The sequence below is a fragment of the Ascaphus truei genome, chromosome 2 (genome assembly GCF_040206685.1).
Source record: "Ascaphus truei isolate aAscTru1 chromosome 2, aAscTru1.hap1, whole genome shotgun sequence".
Classification (NCBI taxonomy): Eukaryota; Metazoa; Chordata; class Amphibia; order Anura; family Ascaphidae; genus Ascaphus; species Ascaphus truei.
This window is the reverse complement of record NC_134484.1, coordinates 95181754-95203067: the sequence shown is the minus strand read 5'-3', so window position 1 is coordinate 95203067 and position 21314 is coordinate 95181754. Positions and strand designations below refer to the sequence as shown.

Below are 21314 nucleotides of genomic sequence, written 5' to 3'. Positions count from 1 at the left end.
CTTTGCAAAGCGTCGTAACAGCGTTGGATAAGCCGTAATATAATACTATAAATATAATACAGTATATGCACTATATAATTTATGTGTTTGCTGCATATCTTATTGTCTGCATAAAATATTTTGTGTATTTTAGCATTAAAAATGCCTTCAGAATGGAACCTTTCATTTAAACAGTGTTCCTATGGGAAAACGTGTTTCGCTTTACAACGTTTCGCTATCCAGCGCCATTTTGAGTAACGCATAGTGTCGGATAACCGAGGACTGCCTGTAAAGCACTAATAATGCTCTGCAGAGCTGGCAGGATCAACCTTCTTTACTTCCTCTAATATCTCATGCATTTTACTGTACTAAAGTGATGGTCAGATAATGTGTGGTTGGATGGTATCAACAACAGAAAATATTCAAAGAAAGGTAGCAGTGAACCGAGAGCATCAGAAAAAAAATGGCAATGCTGACTTACCCATTATTGGTCTTCCATATTGGTCTTCCATATACATTAGAAAACAAGATCTCCAGGAGCAATTAAGATTCTTAAAAGTACCATATCAAATGCTCTGAATGTTTCATTTTATGGATGTAACATTGTATACCGTAGCACGTTGGCCCATGAAGCATTAAAACCTTGCATCGCAAATGACTCAGAGAAAACCCTAGTAATTGTTTTTGTGCTGTTGTGTCTTTTCAAATTCAGTCGATGCTGATGGTTGTGTCACTCCTGTAACAATTGTGCAAAAATGAATGAGTACAAATGAAAGAAAAAAAGCATTAGTCTTCAAAGATTATCTTTAAAATGTACAGTATTTGGTCAGTCAAACTACTGATACACTAAACGTGTCTTGAATCATCATTGTCTTCAATGGTTGTGTGCTTCCCATACAAAGAAAAAAAAGTGCTCAGGTTGAGGATCATGAGCTCAGACGTCTTCCCCTTCCAAAATGTTAAAAATGTAAAAATAGACAAAAATGGACACAGTTTTCAAACAAATCTTCATAAAAATATTTCTTTCATTTCTACTTATTTAAAACGTACAATCATGGTGGGAAGACACACTTGCAACGAACTGTGTGTTCTCCTTAAGTGTTGCTTTGTCAGACGAACCATTGAGCGCTTTCACTTTGTAACAACGGCAGTACAGTATATGTTGGTAAATAGGGATTGCACCTTTAATCAAACAGGAAGCAATCATTTTATTCTAATGTCCTTGACATTCCATCTTAACAAATTACAATTAGCTCATACTGCATGTTGCATTCAAGTTTTAGGTTGAAAAATGTATAAATATAAAGTGCAATGCGTCGCATACATAGCAATAATACATTATTTGCTGCTAGTGAACCAGTCCTGTAGACTGTAGAATGATACTGGCAAAACGACTAATTGCCCAATAGGATTACCATGTAATGCTTAGTGTGAGTTACATGTCGAGTTGGGTGGGTAAGTGGTTTCTTATCTATACACATTTTAGGCCATATTTACTAAGCAGATTTATTTCATAATGCACCTTGAAAGAATGTAAGATACCTAGTAGCCCATTCAAGTCAATTGGGCTGTAAGGTGTCTTTCAGCGCCAGAAGCTATCTTATGGCAGAAGATTGCTTAGTAAATATGGGCCTGAATGCAGAGCATGACAAGAACACTGAAATGATACAAATTGCAATGTCATTCTTTTATAGCGCATGAATGGCATATCTGTCAATAAGCAGAACAGCAGAAGTACTGTATATGAGAAAGCTTGTGGCACTTTAATAATAGTCCATTAAAAGATAACAACATGCAAAGGTCTCAAGAGTTTGCCAGATAAACATTTGTAAAAGAAAAGAGCCATCAAGGCATATCACTTCCTTTTCTAATGTTGAAAATAATTGTAACAGAACTGACAAGACAGAAAAGGTAAGAAACAACATTTGTTTTTTATGTGATAATTGTCAAAATATGCTACTGTCTCAGTGTGTAATCATGTTCGTCGGTTAGTCTCCCCTGTAAGTCCGGTTGCATATGTCATTGAATAACACGGCGATGTGGCCACTGAACTGTATGACAATGTGTTGTTAGATATTGGTTTGCCTGTACCATACGCTCAATAAAAAAAATTTGTTGAAAAAAAAAAAAAATGATTTTGAGTATATTTTATTTTATAATAAAAAAGGTTGCTGCCCTCAATTACGGCAAGAAGGTGCTGTGAAGTACGGGTCCTGGTAACTGTAGGGTAACTAAGCTACCAGTTATTAAGAGCTGAGAAGAGATATTTGCAGAGTCACTGTACATCCCTTTTGGCTTTCAGTTTTTTCATATTTTCTTGTCGAATGGTCTCGCTCTCCAGAGTGGCGATTTCTGCAATCCGCTGCAAGTACACCATGCGAGCTCCACTGAGAGGATTCAAATAACCGGAAGAGTCTACACACAAAAAGAGAAAATCATTGTTCTGTTATTTCATATTATTACAATTTCAGTGCTCTAAAGCAGTGTAATTCACAGCACCATGTATCATTTATTTGTGCACATGCAGACAAGGAATCTGATGCTATTGGTAAGGCTAAGATTTTTTTATTTATTTATTTTTTACAAAAAGAGCTTTCAGATCACAGAAGTATCATCTTCAGGTATCATTTTCACATCTACAGTATGCATGTGCTGTAACATCAGAGAATAAAAAGAGCATACAGTGCTGAGTAAACTAGCTTTTTCAAGTAAGACGATGTGCTAAAAATGATTTCATTATTAAATGACACATATATATTGCACTCGTTTATATGCAACATCTTTTCAAATGAAACATAGTCTCAGTTTTCTTTCTATTGTGTTGTGTGAAATGATAGGAACTGATGTTGCAGGGATTTCTTCTGTACCTGCTTGTGACTATAAAACCCCATGCAATATTACTGTCTTCTGATTTGCCATAGACTTTCACGGAAAGGTATGGAACGGCAGAGCAACTGTGTTCTTAGACATCTACTGTAAAAGGCTATATGAGAATAATGCTCTATTATCTAGTGGGGTATTTCTAGTTTGAATAAATATAAGGAGATAAATATGATCCCTAGGGATTTAAAGATACACATATTAAATTGTATACTAAAAAAACGTACTTTATAAACATGACAGCTATAAATTAAACATACAAAAACAGAGAGGTTCTTCCAAAGGTACAAAAAATAGTTTGCTTGAAAAATTCAATATTCGATTCCATAAGGAATAATTCTGGGGCCAAGACATATCCATTATAAAGAGTAAAATCTATTATAGAGAGTAATCTCTCTCTTTATGAAGGATGGGTCCTTAATCCCTAGATTCACAACTTTGATGAAGTGGGTAGAGCCCACAAAACCTGCCAGGGGTGACATCAATAGTGTATTTCTCCTTCCTAAGGCTGCCTGCATGGATAACAGGAGTGCGGTAAATGCAATCTTTTAAATATGGTAGATCGATTTTATTTAAGCAATCTGGACTTAAAATGTATTGAGTAAAGAAATCAATAGTTCAGCATTGTTCTCTATGTCAGAACTGCATCAACTCTTTCAAGTAAAATAGGAACAAATATTATGTGAACTAAAATAAGTACTGAACAAGTATATAGAATATACAGCAGGCGCTCAGTTGGGAGAAGGGCTCTGCGATTACTAGGGAGAGCCCACAAAGACTATAGACAGCCTTTGCATGCAGGGCTGAAGAAGAGATCAAATATTCCCTGACGAAGCGAACACGAGTTGCGAAACACGTTGAAGTTATTTTGTCCAGCGTGAGGACCCGTAGCAGCTCAGGAAGTGGTCCCACAATCACTGCCTATGAGCTGTAGGAGCGAGGACACACACACAGTCCATGACTGGCTCACAGAGGACTCTTACCTACAGCAGATAAGCCTTTGCTGTTTATACCTCCAGCTTATACTATCTTTTCACTGGTCTTATATCACCTAAATAAATGTTTATGTTTATACCAAGGTCCAATCCAAGTGTTTTTGTTTGCGCTTCTTCCTCAATACTAAAATAAGTACTGACTGAATATACAGGGGTCAATATACCAAAGTCTCCCAGCTACAAAAGGGGGTGCAACACCAGCGCAAAACACAGCACCATATTTATCAAAGAAAATTAATCCTATTGGAGTTTTTCCTTTGATAAATCTGGTGCAATTCACTTGCATGGGGGTTTGCCCCCGTTTTGCACCCAGGAGGCTTTCGTTATTACCCTCAATGTTCTGGGCTGAACCTTCTTAAAGCAGCAAAACATGTGAAATCTTATTGTGGTTGTTTTAAATAAATCAGTTCTGTAGTATTAGATAATAGTGACTGTTTTATTTTTGTTTGTTTTTCAACTCTTAATGCCATTTTTGATGAGTTTTAAAGCATCCTTTGATTTCTGTAGCAGGTTTTAACCCACCTCCCAAGCAGGGCAAGATCTTTGTAACACTTTCCTGTTTGGGATCATTTATTGCAAATGTTTCCAGCAGTTTGAGCTGTAAACTGTAACAATAGATAATGTTACCTTAGTAATATAAGGATACATTGTAGCTGCTGAGTTACACTGACTGAAGAGGACATTGTGTTAGGCACATAATCAGGATTTTTACATCATCACGGAGACACGAGGACGCCGGTGAAGCAAACATCGCCTAGGCAATGGACTGTGTGGAGCAGGACGCTTCTCCTAGGAGTTCAGGCAGAGGCCAGACGGTGCGGTTCCTCCTGCTGAGGTACCCAGTTTTCTCATCCCACGGCATGCTGTTTCTATGCCTATATCTGGTAATTGCATATTTATTACCTGGGTATTATCCACTCATTTAAAATGTTTACACTATTAGGGGTTTTTTTCTGCTCTTCTACTCCCCTGTTCTATTGGGAAATGTGTGTGTGCAGGGCAGGGGCGCTCAACTCCAATCCTCAAGCCCCCCCCCCCCCCAAAAGGTCAAACTTGCCGGATATCCCTGTTTCAGCACAGGTGGCACAATTAGTCCCTGCTTCAGCACAGGGTGCCTTAATCAGAGGCTCAGTCTTCAACCGAGCCTCTGATTGAGCCACCTGTTCTGTAGCTGGGATATTCTGAAACCTGACCTGTCAGGGGTAGGGAGGGGGGGGACTGGAGTTGAAGACCCCTGTTGTAGGGAATACATGCACCTTTCCCATGTGCTTCTTTACATTACATTAGCCAGCTCTCTGTTGTAACATAAAAAATGATAAATGTGTAATGAGTCTTCGGGGATCAAGGGTTTCATTTCAAATGATCTCCCTGTAGATTTACACTTGGAACTAAACTTTTGCAAGAGATAAACAGAGGTTATTTTGTCTTTAGTAGTCACTAGGCTAGCAACATATTCAATTTCATACGTTACTTCTATGTATTTCTTAACATTTGGTTGAAACCTTTCAAGACATTTGCTGCAAAAACATTTTCTACAATGTATTTACCAGCAAAAAAAGTGTACTCTGTGTTTTCCAAAATGTGGCCTTATATGATCACTACGAATGCTCTGGAAGCTGCAAAAGCATAAGCAGAGAACACAAAATATCGGGGCGCCATGATGAGGGTCCCTGCAGGAAAAGATGGTGAATGAGAAGATAAGAGTTACAGAGGCCCCGCGCTCTCCCCGGCAATCTGTGTAATTGTTGTGGGAAAGAGTGCAGCGTTCTCTGTAACCGCGGGGCTCGGTGCAATAAAACCGATGGCATCGCCATCAAGCCGGCCCTGGATTATTACTATCTGACTGTTGGTTTATGTAAAATAATGTACTGAGAGTGAGAAAAAAAAAATGTAAACTTACTTTTCTGTTTCTGTTGTGATAGTAGGTTGCAGGTTTCCTTAGATATTTTCGATCTAAAAAGCAAAAATACACTTTTACTAATAAAAGCTCTGGATGGATGGATACCAGTAATATATACAATGCTGTTTATCTGCAAGAAGGAACGCCCAAATTACCTGTCACATTACCTGTCTCTGTGGGGCTGAGAAGCACATTGTATAAGTCCTCCATGTACATCCAAAGGAGGGAGCTGGGTCACTTTGAATCCCGAAATTCTCTCTTGGACGCGTGGCATGTTAGTATTCTGTATGCAAGTATTCTGGCACAGGCTTGAGGAGTATATTGCTATAGGAAAAAAATACAGTTTTATCATTCTGCAGATCAAATACATATCGCTGGTTAATGTGGGATAGGCATAACACACAAAAAAACTCCTTGAGAAAGACCAGCTGTTGGTTGAAACGTGTGGGAGGTATTTTACTGTTCACTTTTATTATGCTGCAATAAATATTTGTCATCAGTACTCAACTCTGGGACCACGATTTTTTAATTTTACCTACAAGTGATTTGGATCGCCTTAGGAGTGCCCTGGAGCCTGTTTCTCTATGTGTCTTTATAACATTAAAAAAAGCCTAAGAAAATGGCAAGGCTGGTATGCAGTTTAATAAATTAATAAAATTACATATATACAGTATATACTGTAGCTACTCATACAGCCAACTGTGGCACAAACTAAAAAAGTTGCAATTACAAGTAGATTGCAAAGAAAAAGGCACACAAGGATGACAACATGCACAGTTAGGGGATATTTATTTATTTATAAAATATTTTACCAGGAAGTAATACATTGAGAGTTACCTTTCTTTTTTGAAGTACAGTCATGTGAAAAAGAAAGTACACCCTCTTTGAATTCTATGGTTTTACATATCAGGACATAATAACAATCATCTGTTCCTTAGCAGGTCTACAAATTAGGTAAATACAACCTCAGATGAAAACAACACATGCTATATTACACCGTGTCATGATTTATTTAACAAAAATAAAGCCAAAATGGAGACGCCATGTGTGAAAAACTAAGTACACCTTATCATTCAATAGCTTGTAGAACCACCTTTAGCAGCAATAACTTGAAGTAATCGTTTTCTGTATGACTATCAGTCTCTCACATCGTTGTGGTGGAATGTTGGCCCACTCTTCTTTACAACGTTGCTTCAGTTCATTGATGTTTGTGGGCATTTGTTTATGCACAGCTCTCTTAAGGTCCCGCCACAGCATTTCAATCGGGTTGAGGTCTGGACTTTGACTGGGCCATTGCAACACCTTGATTCTTTTCTTTTTCAGCCATTCTGTTGAAGATTTGCTGGTGTGCTTGGGATCATTGTCTTGTTGCATGACCCAATTTCGGCCAAGCTTTAGCTATCGGACAGATGGCCTCACATTTGACTCTAGAATACTTTGGTATACAGAGGAGTTCATGGTCGACTCAATGACTGCAAGGTTCCCAGGTCCTGTGGCTGCAAAACAAGCCCAAATCATCACCCCTCAACCACCGTGCTTGACAGTTGGTATGAGGTGTTTGTGCTAATATACTGTGTTTGGTTTTCGCCAAACCTGGCGCTGTGAATTATGGCCAAACATCTCCACTTTGGTCTCATCTGTCCAAAGGACATTGTTCCAGAAGTCTTGTGGTTTGTTCAGATGCAACTTTGCAAACCTAAGCCGTGCTGCCATGTTCTTTTTAGAGAGAAGAGGCTTTCTCCTGGCAACCCTTCCAAACAAACCATACTTTTTCATGAACTTTAACATTTAACATGCTAACTGAGGCCTGTAGAGTCTGAGATGTAACTCTTGTTTTTTTTGCAATTTCTCTGAGCATTGCACGGGCTGACCTTGGGGTGAATTTGCTGGGACGTCCACTCCTGGGAAGATTGGCAATTGCCTTGAATATTTTCCACTTTTGAATAATCTTTTTCACTGTAGAATGATGGACTTTAAATTGTTTGGAAATGGCCTTATAACCCTTCCCAGATTGATGGGCAGCAACAATTGCTTCTCTAAGATCATTGCTGATGTCTTTCCTTCTTGGCGTTGAAGAAGTTAAAAACACACCTGAATGCTCCAGACCAGCAAACTGCTAAAACTTCAGCTTTTACAGGGGTGGTCACACTTGCTTTAACAGCACCGGTCTGCTACTTAGCATCTTAATTCCTATGGAAGCAGTAAGGGTGTGCTTAGTTTTTCACACATAGCTCCTCCATTTTGGCTTTATTTTTGTTAAATAAATCATGACACAGTGTAATATGTAATGTGTTGTTGTCCATCTGAGGTTGTATTTACCCAATTTTAAGACCTACTAAGGGACAGATGATTGTTATTATGTCCTGATATGTAAAACCATGGAATTCAAAGAGGGTGTACTTTCTTTTTCACATGACTGTATGTCCTGGGCATAGAGTTAAGATTTGTATGAAGATGACTCAAAGCACTTTGATACACTGATGCAATTTGACAAAAAAAAAAGCCAAACGTGCTCCAGTTTCCCAATCTACGTATGTCTCTATTTCTATGATGAATTTTCCACTTTCTCCTTGTCTTTCATGTTTGCATAATACATTAGGCACCAGGTTATTTGAGGATGGCACATATAAAACAAATATGTGCATGGAGGTGCCGTTTATATATGAATGTACCTGACGCCTTACACCTCTTCTTCAATAACAAATATTTAAATACCCATGCGACTTTGATATTAATGATCTTGAGTGCTTTGGAAACAATTAGTTGATTTGTGGGACTACAGTATATAAAGGCAAAATGCCATTATGTGCTGTCAATTTCAATGTTTCAATATTCCTCATAAAATATTTTTCATATGAGTTCAGATTGCAAGTCCAAATTGCAAAGATTGTTCAGATTTATTTTATGGGGAACTTATATTTAGCAAATGTCGGTTCTTACCTTTTTCTGCCCCCTTTGTCTCTGAAAAGGCATTACTCCAGTCCTCCTCAATAGAACTTGGCTTGGAATTGCAATCTGAGAGTTTGGTATTCGGATACTTGTGTCTAGGAAGTATTCTGGAAATAGCATGTTCCACTTTTACAGGAAGATCAGATAGCAAGCACATATATGTCAGATAAGAATACAGAATGAGCATTTGTTACAAATGGGTTCTTCACATACTGATTCTGATGAAAAGCACTGCTCTACCATTTCAGCACTGCATGGCTTTAGCAAATCACATAAGCAAATATACTGTACACTGAATACTGTTCTCGGGCATTGAGGCTATCTCATTTTTACTATTAAATTAGCGTGAAATGTACTGGATCTTTACCCTGAACACTTCGTTCCCTAGGTATCAACGTGGACTGAGAACTTTGCCATTTTTTACATTGATATTATGGGGAGATTTGTTTAGACTCACTTATACACTTGTTTGTCTAAGGATGCGCTTATAGTGCCGGCGACTGTGATGCGACGTCAAGCCAAAACAAATGCATTGAATCCGTCTCATGCGCTTATAGTAGGTGCGATGGACCGACCTAACTCTGTAGTCAGTAGAATTAGATTTTTACAGCGACCATGTGACAAGCTATAAACGAATCAGATAGCTTCTGATGCAGGGAGAGGGGGGGATGTATGAGTGTGAGTGCAGGGAGAGGGGGGGATGTGTGTGTGAGAGTGCAGGGAGAGGGGGGGATGTGTGTGTGAGTGCAGGGAGAGGGGGGATGTGTGTGTGAGTGCAGGGAGAGGGGGGATGTGTGTGAGTGCAGGACGAGGGGCAGTGTGTGTGAGTGCAGGGAGAGGGGCAGTGTGTGTGATGTGCAGGGAGAGGGGAAATGTGTGTGATATTCAGGGAGAGGGGGGATGTGTGTGTGAGTGCAGGGTGGGGGTGTGTGTGTGAGTGCAGGGTGGGGGGTGTGTGTGAGTGCAGGGAGAGGGGTGTGTGATGTGCAGGGAGAGGGAGGATGTGTGTGTGTGTGAGTGCAGGGAGAGGGGGGATGTGTGAGTGCAGGGAAAGGGGGATATTTGTGTGTGAGTGCAGGGAGAGGGGAAATGTGTGTGATATTCAGGGAGAGGGGGGATGTGTGTGTGAGTGCAGGGTGGGGGTGTGTGTGTGAGTGCAGGGTGGGGGGTGTGTGTGAGTGCAGGGAGAGGGGTGTGTGATGTGCAGGGAGAGGGAGGATGTGTGTGTGTGTGAGTGCAGGGAGAGGGGGGATGTGTGAGTGCAGGGAAAGGGGGATATTTGTGTGTGAGTGCAGGGAGAGGGGTGATGTGTGTGTGTGAGTGAGTGCAGGGAGAGGGTGATGTGTGTGTGAGTGCAGGGAGAGGGGGGGGTGTGTGTGTGAGTGCAGGGAGAGGGGGATGTGTGTGTGAGTGCAGGGAGAGGGGGATGTGTGTGTGAGTGCAGGGAGAGGGTGGGTGTGTGTGTGTGTGTGTGTGTGTGTGTGTGTGTGTGTGTGTGTGTGTGTGTGTGTGTGTGTGTGTGTGTGTGTGTGTGTGTGTGTGTGTGTGTGTGTGTGTGTGTGTGTGTGTGTGTGTGTGTGTGTGAGAGAGGTGAGTGGATTTTGATAGCTATCACCCACCGGGTACAACTAAAGGCTTACCTTATAGCCAGTTTATTAAAGCAAGGCGTATTATTAGTGATACACCAGAAGTTCAGCAAAGACAGTATTATACAGGGTAAGTTTATAGAAAGAGGATATCCAGAGTCCCTCTTACAAGACCAGAGAGAAAAGGCAGGAACACTCTCAAGAGAGACTCTATTGAGTGGGGGGAATACACATATTCCATCTAGAGAATTCTCCATACTCTTCATATCTACATATGGGACATGGAGTAAACAAGTCAGGAAAATCATTCTGGAAAGTTTGAGTTTACTAAGCACGGATGAGGATTTAGCCCCAAGCCTCACAGCAACCCCACTGTTCTCTTACAAGAGGGGTACAAATCTAAGGGACAGACTAGTCAGGGCAGATATTGGAAGTGCACAGGCTAGACAGACTTTCCTAAACAATGATGCTTTCGATGCTGCAGCTGTAGCTAGGGCAGCAGCTTACAAGAGAGTAACCTCTTTACACACCCACACTCTGGCAGAAAGTATTTTATTAAGTCATTTTTGACGTGTCCATCTAGGAATGTTATATACCTAATAAAATACCCATGTGGACTATGGTATGTGGGGGAGACAACACAGCCGGTTAAGACAGCATAAAGCTACCATCCGCACATGTGATTTGGAGGCTCACCACTTCACACACGCTGGGCACAGTGTTAGTCAATTATCCAAATAATTGACTATGTTGAGAAGAAAAGACGTGGTGGTAACCTTGTACCTAGGTTGTTACTGAGGAAGTCCAGGTGGATAAGAACATTTGGAACCCTGGCGCCGGGAGTTATGAACCTTGGGCCTCCAATCCTAACATCCAGCTCCTTGTTCATCCTCATAAGGCACTATAGGTATACCACATCCCGCATGATACACACTGCTGCACCCTGGTGTATAGCTATTCCATCCACTGACTGGACCTCTCTTTCTCCACCCACAGAACGTCACACTATCGGCATTTGCGTTGGCAAAGATGCCCACCTTATCGAAGTATGATCCGGGGGACTCTCTTAATCTCAAATCTGTGTGTGGGCAATCAGCAGACCCTGAATGCAGTGGATCTGACTACACCATCCTAAAGTCTCCTCCCATCTCTGCCTGTCCAGCATACCATACGTTTACACCTGCATATCTTTTTGTTTCAAGACAGAGCATGTCTATTGAGAACAACATGGGTTAGTACTGGTCTCAGTGTCACAGCTATATTAGCATAGAATGCCCTGTGAGGTGGTATTACAACATTAAAATTAGGAACTAGTAACCAACATTGGTTTATATGTGTAGGACACTGTACAGATTTTCATTAAATAACAAACTCTGATATTAACACTGTTTATGTTTTCCTGTTTTTTCACTGGCCGTATGAACAACATATAAAGGACTGTACCAGACAAAGGTGACAGTCTACAGGATGATTCACATTGCGCAGGACATAGCCGGTAAATTAATGCTGTGTGCAGCTTAGTCCTTTGAAGGTTCCAGTACTCAGCTTCACGCGAACAAGCAAACCCCGCCCACATTGACGTCACTTACCCCAGCATGTCGAGGAGGATGGTGAGACATCCGCAGCATCACGAGCAATGCCAGAAGCAAGCTCCGCCCACAATTACGTCATTGATTGCGTGTGCATGCCAGGAAGTACTCGAGAAGCCGGGAGTAAAGCATTTAAACCAGCTGGCTGATTAGGCATAGTCTAGTAACGGCATAATTTCCAGTCAGATTTTGCTGAAGCAGAGCCTTGCCTCATTCTTGCTGGAAACTGGAAAAACTTTAGAATCTTGAGAGAATCAAAAAACTTGGCAGAAATCTGAGAGCTGCCAAATCTGAGCTGCGTAAGGGTTTTTAAAACCTCTCAGTTTCATTCACAGAATTCTATCTCCCTATCAGGAGCGTGAGAAATATCCCTAGTAACCAATCTGAGACAACCCAGTATCAAAAAAACGGGTTTCTTAAACATCTGACTGAACCCAGGGACAGGTGAAATATGGCCTCTGCCCTTGGTTCCCTTCCTGCCACCCGCGGTGACAGGTCTCCGGCCCGGCTGGGGAAACAGCTTGAAATGTAAATCGTGTCTCTTGATCTGAGGATGTGGACACTACTTAGCTATCCTGCCCAAATGGTTCTCACACCTCTGAGTGAGACAGAGTGGCACCAGCTTGGTACAATGCACAAGCATATCTTTCAATACACTTGGCTAATAAAATATACCTTACACTCTGCAAAACCTGACTTACATTTTAATAAAAACCTCTCAGCTTTATTACCTAGCTGGAGTACGCCATGAACCCCTATGTTACCTAGAGATCACTGTGCCTAATTTTACTGTGCACAAAGCATACATGTACTGAACACACTTTGTTAATAAAATATACGCTTCAACAATCCTAAGTCTTTCTGGTTATGGGGAATAGAAGAAGAAACTTCACATAATTTCCCCCTAGCCATATTCCCCACCCACACTTTATAATAAACTTAGTATGGTTTCTAAGATTCCCCTCACAACCTTAGATGATTGGAGTACCTCAGAACTCCTATACTGGTTCTGGGAGACTGGGGCCTTTACTGAGTGTCCCCATAAACCTAGGGACCTCTTGACTGTTTCAGGGACACCTCACATCCCTATGCCCCTTTTACCTTTCTGGTCTGGGCTGAAGCAGTGAAACCCTGTGGTGAGTAGCACAAGCGTTTTCAAGGCAGGAGTTTGACCAGAGCATTGGGCTTCAATGTATCCGAGAATCTTACCTGATTCCCGGGTACATCTTTGGGGTATCCTGTACCTCAGGAACCCCACAACATAGCCATAATCTGCAAAGACTTTCTCCGTCAAACCCACACTGAAACTCATAGCCTAGCAACCTTCTGATCCTAGCACCCCGGGAAAGGCAAAAACACAAAAAATCTCTACTGTCGCATATTTTACATTTATTCATGGTAACACATATGCAGACCCTGGGTCCAAAACATGGATCAGGGGTAACCAGAGGGGCTTGACCTTTATTATTGAGCCCAGTTACCTCCTCAACGTCACATTTATACATTAAGGACATTTTCAAATTCTCTTACTAAAGATTGTTGCCTGTTAAGCCTGAGAGACTCAGTGCCAGTGATTGTCGCCATCACTTTAGAACTATCTGCAGAGACTGATCATTTACCAATGGTAAATCATACATTAATGTGTCTACTGTTTCAGGTCTATTTTTCCATAAGGGTGTGTCAGGTGTTTAGTGCACTAGGTAGCATACATGCTAGTTGACATAATCCATTGTATTTAATACTGTTTGCACTAACCTGTTCTCATCAGTGTTGGACTTTTTTCGACTTGTTTTTACTTTGAGAGGATCGAGTTGTGAGGGAGTTGGGAAGTACCGTAGTCCCACTGTGACTATGGGAATGGGCCTGTAGAAGGGGTACATAACCCCGAAACATTGCCCCCTGCTTCTCACCGCACCGACTACTTTACCCGTTAGGGATTTCTTTACCATATCCCACAATTTTTAAGTGATATCACCTTTCCCTCATCACCCCACCCGTTCTTGTTATCATCATCATGTGATTTGCGTTTTTGCACATTGTCATTCTATGTTCTTTATTTTTGCTCATTAATACACATCAGTATTTCAAGTATCATTTATTTTCTCATACTTATTTGGAGTGCAGGGAACACTTTGTGTGTTCTAAATTGTTCTTAGGAGAGATTATGCGTCTCTTTGTTGTTCCCAAGCACCCATCACGTACTTATATCTCCATTATATATAATACATAAGGTAGTGCGGCCTATACAACATACTTCCTGTATTGTTCAATTAAACTACAATTATGTCTCAGATCCACAAAGGTCCGTTAACTCAGGGCTCATAATAGGCAATTATCAAAATCAGTAATGGACATTATTTCCCCTGAGATTAAATTTACAGTATATATCTACAAAGTTTATAATGTGCAAAAACAACATGGAAACATAGAATTTGAAGGCAGATAGGAACCACTTCGCTCACCTAGTCTGCTTATTTTTCTATATGCTGTAAAAGCTCAGACTCTATTTGATCCTTACTCTTTCATATTTAGTATAGCCTTATGTCTATCCCAAGTATGTATGACTTTCCTTACTATATGAGCTCCCACCACCTGTTTGGAGGTTATTCCGTGAGTCCATCAACCTTTCTGTCAAGTATTTCCTGACATTTCCCCTTCGCCTGCCGCCCTCCAGCCTCAGAGCATGACCTCTTGTTCTAGCGATTGTCTTTCTCTGAAATATGCTGCCTCCCGTACCTTGTTGAAATCCATTATGTATTTCATTCATATCCTCACTCTACCTTCAATTTTTTGAGATGTACATATTAATGTCCTTTAGTCTTTCCTGTTAAGTCATATACTGTAGATTGTGCACCCTCTTAGCAGCCTTTGTGTGCAATGAATCCTTAAATCTCCAATTTATTTACGTCCATCCACAGATATGGTCTCCAGAATTGAACATAGAACTCTACCCGAGGTCTCACCCATGATCTATAACATGGTATCACCACCCCTTCTCTTTCTGCTTCTAATACTTCTCCCTATACCTCACCCTGCTGGCTTTCTGCATTGCTTTGCTACATTGCTCGCCTACTTTTTAGTCTGCTGAAATAATGACTTGCAGGTACCTTTCCTCTATACTAGATGACATTATAGTGCCATTAATCCTGTATTCTGCCATTGATTTTTATGACCCAAGTGCATTATTTTGTCACCTATGGCATTAAATTGTAGTTGACAAACTCTTGACCATTCCTCCAATGTATCTAAATTATTAGTCATTGTGTTTACCCCCCAGGATTGTCAACCCTCTTGCAGATCTTTGTGTCCTATGCAAAAAGGCACTCTCCCCTCCAAAACATTTATTTATAATGTCACCCAGTGGAGATGTTCTCTACTGGTAACCTTCCCTTCTCTGAATGTACTCCCATTACCACACCTCTGTTGCCTATCCTTCAACCAATGTTATCCATTCTACGCCTTAAGAATTAAATCCCAAATATTGCAATTTTTTTTATTAGTCTATGTGGGAGTATCAAATGCCTTACTAAAATCTAGCTCATCTACTTCTTCACCCTAATCTATTACCTTAGACAATTAATTTAAAAAAATTAGATTTGTTTGACATGATCAAAAGAGAAAATAACAAATTCGCAATCCTGGACACATTATATGTAGTGTCGCTGAAAGAGAGAGCCTATCCATAGGGTATATGCTCTTATAGTTAGTGTTTACACATGTAGCTTTCTACAATCTGTTAGTTGATAAAACAGATCATGTGGCTCTCTCTTTCAGCGAGTATAGATACCCATTAAAGGTTACATTTTAAATCAATCATAACTCTACGAGTTGAGTGCTAGTTTAAGGGGGGGGGGGGTTCTTTCCTTGTTTCGGCAAGATTTTGTTTGCTACAAAAAGTTACTATTAGCATGCTAATGGAAGGTTATTTATTTGGGAAAGGGCAATAAGAAATACAATGTAAAAAAAAATAGTACAGATTTCAGTGATGAAGCACAGATTCCTCACTGGAATGCAAACTCGTACTGGTAACAGAGCACTGTTTGGAAACTGAATCCTAAAACAGGTTGTGCTTACCAGTGAAATTCCTGGTATTTAATAAAAACAACATCATTATTCATGAAAGTATGAGCTCAACGGCAGAATGTTTTTTGTATAGCATATAGGTGTATTACTCACTAACAGATGTGAGATTATGGCTAAAGGCCAAAAAGTAAACTAACAAAGTAGTCCTACACTAATGTTTAATCTTAAAGTGTTTGTACAGAAAGTTATTGCACTGAACTGAAGGGGTAAACCTATTGTTAATGTAAAATAGCAGATGTGACCTACTCCAAAAATAGGGGGTCCGTTATTAAGGCCCAAAGGATACAGCAAATTCAAAATGAACCATTTGTATCAAGAGCCTTTAGTGACATTAAAAAAAAGGTTGAATTATTGCTCCTTTTTTACACTAGATAAACTTTGCATTGTTTGAAAATATGGCACAACTTTTCTACAGATACTGGTTAAATGTCAACGATAGTACAACTTGCTTCAGTTTAGTATTTGCAGCAACACCTGCCCATCGTTACATTTCGTCAGGTTTAGATACTGTATCTCTGCTTCATAAATGTCTCCAAGGATGCTTTATTCTCAAAAGATTACAATGTGAGGGCCGCTGCTGGGTGGATAATTACAGAAGATTCAGAGACAGTAGATTAGCTCCTATAATGATTTTACACAATAAGAGATTGCTGATTTGCACAAATTATTGGTCCATTGTGAACAAACAAGGTCCATTGTGAGCACTACTAGTATGGATACACAATTGCTACTACTGTATTGAACTTGTTATAAATATATATACCATATAACACACATCAGTATAGTTATTCACATTCAGCACATTAGTTTAGAGCTACTTATCTTGTATATATATATATCTATATATTTATAGATATATATATATATATATATATATATATATATATATATATATCTGTATTGTTGTATTAGTGTATGTATGTATACACACATACATATACACACACTATATATTTATATCTGAACTACTATATCTGTACATACATACACTAATACAACAATACAGACAAAGCCTATGTCCTTTGATGATCGATACAAGATTGATCCGAGATGTTTGTCAATATAATGAAAGCTACATACAGCTGTAGATTAACCAAACTACTTGCCATCAGAGCAATAATTATTGTGCTATTATTTTTTTCTTTTTCTTGTCCTGGTAATATTTATTCTTTATCTAAGGCCTAAATTTGCATCCCACATTCAACTGGATCCATTTGAGCTACTGTATAGAAATGTTGCCCTTTGCCATGTTCTAGGATGTTTCGCTGCATTGGCAATTACTTTATCCTTTGGCAGGGTCTGAAACTACACTGATGGAGCTTGTGGATTACTTTAATCATCTCCCTAAACCTTCCATTGGGGTATGGAGATGATTACGGTTACTTTCCACTAGTCATGGGAAGCTATTATCTTTCTGGGCGTTATGGTAAGCATCAGATCAAACAAGTTTATTACCAATATTTACGGTAACGATACCGACCATAGTACCATTTTACGAGCCGATTCTTTCCGCTGCCCTCTTTATTAAGGGTTTACCTTATTCCCAATTCACAAAGGTTGATAGAATTGTTAAGGGCCCAGAATTGAAGGAAAAAGCTCTGCAAGACGTGCAAAAACATTTTATAGATAGATGATATGATAAACAATTCCTCAACAAAGCCAGATTGCATTAAACAAACAAACCTGTCCAAAAATCTGACGATTCTAGATTGGTCTTTTCTACGACCTATAGCACTGTCAGCTCATTCTTAGCATATTCTTTTAGGAAACTTTTGGCCATTTCTGCAATGTGATCCTACTGTAGGGGAGTTATGAAAAGCTTCCACATGGTTGTTTTATAAGTGATCTGTAAATTTGCATGATAAACTTGTTAGGTCTGTTAGGCTTTAAATATGATAATCCAGATTATCCTTCTAAACTTTTGAGGGCGCTGTTATAGATGTAGTTCCTGCTTGGTCTTCAATAGCATCTGCCAAGGTCCCTTTTTTTCACATCCCAGAAGATAACAGTTTATAATTAAATCTAGTATTACATGTCTTACAGTGAAAGTAACACACATAAAGTGCTCATATAGGACGGTGTATGTGGGTAAAAATAAGCGGGAACACAAAAACCAGTTTGTTGAATTCAGGTGTAGGATTATCATGTTAGTTGTTATTCATTTATTTTACGAGAGGTTTGCCATTTTGGCAATGCTTTTTAATTATTCACCCTGTCCTTTTCATGCTATGGCTCTCTACTTTGCACAATTTTCTTTTCTATAGGTTTTATTTATATAGGGACCTCTTTGAAAATTGTGGAACATTTGGCGTGTATGTGATGAAACATCTTAGTACTTATCCTGGCCCTTTAACACATTTCTTACTCATGGTTGTTATTGTCATTGTTTCTAGGTTACAGCTTCTTCCGACTGCTACCGAACCAGAAAAGATGTCTAATGGTTGAAATTTCGGCGAAAGATATCATCATCAATTATTTTTGGAGCCACTTGTCTACACATATTGGTCTGTTTTATTGTATATATTAACGCTTTTCTTTCTGTCTTGATGAAGTTCAGAACCAAAACTTTGACACTACTTTGATATTGTCATTATAATAAATATGTACATTTCTTATGGTGCTTTTTTTTGTGTTACTTTTTGCATTTACAATATGTTTGTGTATTAGCTTGTACACAGTTCTCATCACAATTTTTAAATTTTCTTATTTGAGCCTTTATTTTTTAATTCTGTTTGTTTGTCATGATAAAAGTGTACAGAACTTACTTCTTTTCTATAAATGTTGACGCCTTTTTCAGCTGTGTGTTGTGTAAAATACAACTTAAGTAAAAAAAATAAGAAATATGAACACACACCTAAAATTAAGAAGGCTATATTAGCACTCGTGTCAAGTTTGAGATAAGTTGTTGCTAACTCATCAAAGTAAGGCACAACAGGGCGCGTGTGAAGTCAACGCGGATGCACGCTTGCTAAGGAAGCTCCATGCACTCCGCCTGTATATTCCATATAAACCCCTGATCGGCGCATTATTTCAGCCCGCACGTCACAGCAGAAGTCAGGGGAGCTGGCCGAGATGCCCCTCAAGAAGGATACGAAACCGGGGACTCCAGATCTCTCTCGATACAGCCGCGGACAGCCAGCGACAGCGGAGAAAAAAACCCAAAGATGGGCGCTGAGGTGAGCGCACGGGAGCGTGCAGAACCGAGCTCTGAAAAAGAAGGATAGAGGTAAGTTGCGGGACCAGAGGGAGACACCTCAGAGACAAGGGCAATGCTGAAAAACTGAGCAGAGAGAGGAACAGCAGGAAAAGAGCCAGAGGTGAGAACTGATACTGAAAGGGAGAAGAGCATGTCAGAGGGAGACACAGTGATTACAAAGAAGGACCTCCAGAACCATGTTTAAAGAAATGCAAGCTGGCTTCCAATCAGCTCTGGCTAGAGCTGTAAAGGAATATAAAGCAGAAATTTATTTACTGGCTAAAAGAACTACAGAGCTGGAAAATAAAATGACGTAGCCTTACAAAACCAGGTAAATACTGACGATGAGGTCCTTCGTCTCAATGAAGAGATAAGAGCTATGAGAGACGGTATGGATGACCTGGAGAACATGGAGCGAAGGCAGAATTTACGAATTTGGCATATCCCTGAAATGGTCTCTGCGGAAGCCCTCCAGCCATATCTTAAGAGACTCTTTTTGTCAATTGACCTCCAACTATAAGATGGTGACCTTTTGATGGATAGAGCTCACAGAGCCTTGGGCCCGAGATTTGAAGACCCCAAAAGAAGCAGAGATGTGGTTCTGAGGCTTCATCAATATGAACCAAAGAAAAGATTATAAAAGGCTGCAGAAACAGAGGCTCAATAGAATTTGAAAATGATTCTATCTAGATCTTCCAGGACCTGTCCAGGTTGACAATAGATAGGTGGAGAGGACTGCGACCGGTGACAGCGATACTCCAGAAAAAGGGGATTCGCTATCGATGGGCCTACCCATTCCGTTTTATAGTTAACCATGAAGGCAGACAGATCTCGCTTCGTTACCCTGAGGAATCTGCATCTTTCCTGTTGGTGTTAAATTTGGCCCCAAGGGATGGATCGGGTCAGCAGCGAAGATCTTGGGATGATAACACAGATGAGGATCGGTCGGCAGAGGGGGTGATAGACCGGAAATAAAAGAGCCAAGACCGGCAACGTTCTTGAGGGGGTCCGTCTGAGTCCCCCTGTTGTTCATCAAAATTTTGGAAGACCCAGTAGAAGTCCGCGGTCGTCTCCCTGATCGACGATTCGGCAACCCACGTCGACCCAGAGAAGTCTATACCGGACCTGCAGCTATGTTTGTTTTCCCTCTGATTTTCCCCTTGTTTCCCTTTATATTCCTTATAATCTATTTTAGGGACTGCTTTATCTGTGATTTGGTGTCAACTGCCATTCCCTGGGTGCCAGTCTGTTACAGCTGATCGTAGAAAAGGGAAAAGGTGGCAGAGCACTACAAAAAGTGTCCAAAATGAAATGAAGAGGAAAGTGCGTTTCCCATGAAAATATTATTTATTAGTCATAAAAGACAAAAAAAAGCAAAGTGTAGCCCCACCAACATTTCACGCTCTGGGAAACAAATGGTTTATTGGCACTCCCCGAGAGGGACCTATGCTTGGGTGGACTTGGAGAGCTCGCTTAAAAACCTGTTGTGTCTGCCATCTTTGCTATAGTCGAGCTCTGGTTCTGGGCTTGGGAGACAGTATGAGCCAGCAGTAATAGGGTTTACCCTGAAAATCAGGCAGTTGGCAAAAAATAAAATATAAAAATATGTCAATTTCATCAAGACGTACGCCCCTGTTTGGTAATCATGGGTTTCTGCTGGATTTCTAGGGTCAAGATTTTATAATCTGGAGACATAGAGTGATTCTAGAGATGGGAGATTTATTAGAAAAAGATAAGCTGATGTTGTTAGAGGAACTGATGAGAAAATATGGTCTACCTCTAACTGGGATGTTCAAATATATGCAGGTCCGACATTTTGTGTGCCAGGGCTTCTATGAGGAGGAATTCCCTAGATACACACGATTGGAAGATTTATGCAAAGCAAAAAAAAAAAAAACCCAGAAAGGCCTGATTTCATCTCTTTACCAAGGTTTAATCCCCCAAAAGGAAACCACGGTCCATATGGACCAGTGGGCCCTGGATTTCCAGACTAAAATAACAAGAGAAGACTGGGGAGATATATGGGAAAATGCAGGTTAAACCTCTATATGCACAGTAACAAAAGAGAATATTTATAAAATTCTGTTACATACTGTAGTTACATAGTTACATAGCTACATAGTAGATGAAGTTGAAAAAAGACGTACGTCCATCAAG

The 21314-nt window shown here is 40.1% G+C and overlaps 1 protein-coding gene across 2 annotated transcripts in view; it reads right to left on the bottom strand.

The window, feature by feature from the left end:
- Window positions 1–1245: 1245 nt before the first annotated feature.
- Window positions 1246–21314, bottom strand: part of C2H8orf89 (chromosome 2 C8orf89 homolog) — a 68882-nt gene continuing 48813 nt past the window's right edge. Inside the window, exons 3-6 of one of the 2 annotated variants that reach the window (XM_075589023.1) lie at window positions 8695–8810; window positions 5922–6078; window positions 5755–5807; window positions 1246–2394 (exon numbers count right to left, since the gene is read on the bottom strand). In XM_075589023.1, the coding sequence (XP_075445138.1) occupies window positions 2255–2394; window positions 5755–5807; window positions 5922–6078; window positions 8695–8810 (466 nt within the window). In that variant the 3' untranslated portion in view covers window positions 1246–2254. Of the gene's footprint in view, window positions 2395–5754; window positions 5808–5921; window positions 6079–8694; window positions 9318–21314 lie in introns of those variants that run through there. The other variant, XM_075589022.1, reaches the window with a different exon arrangement.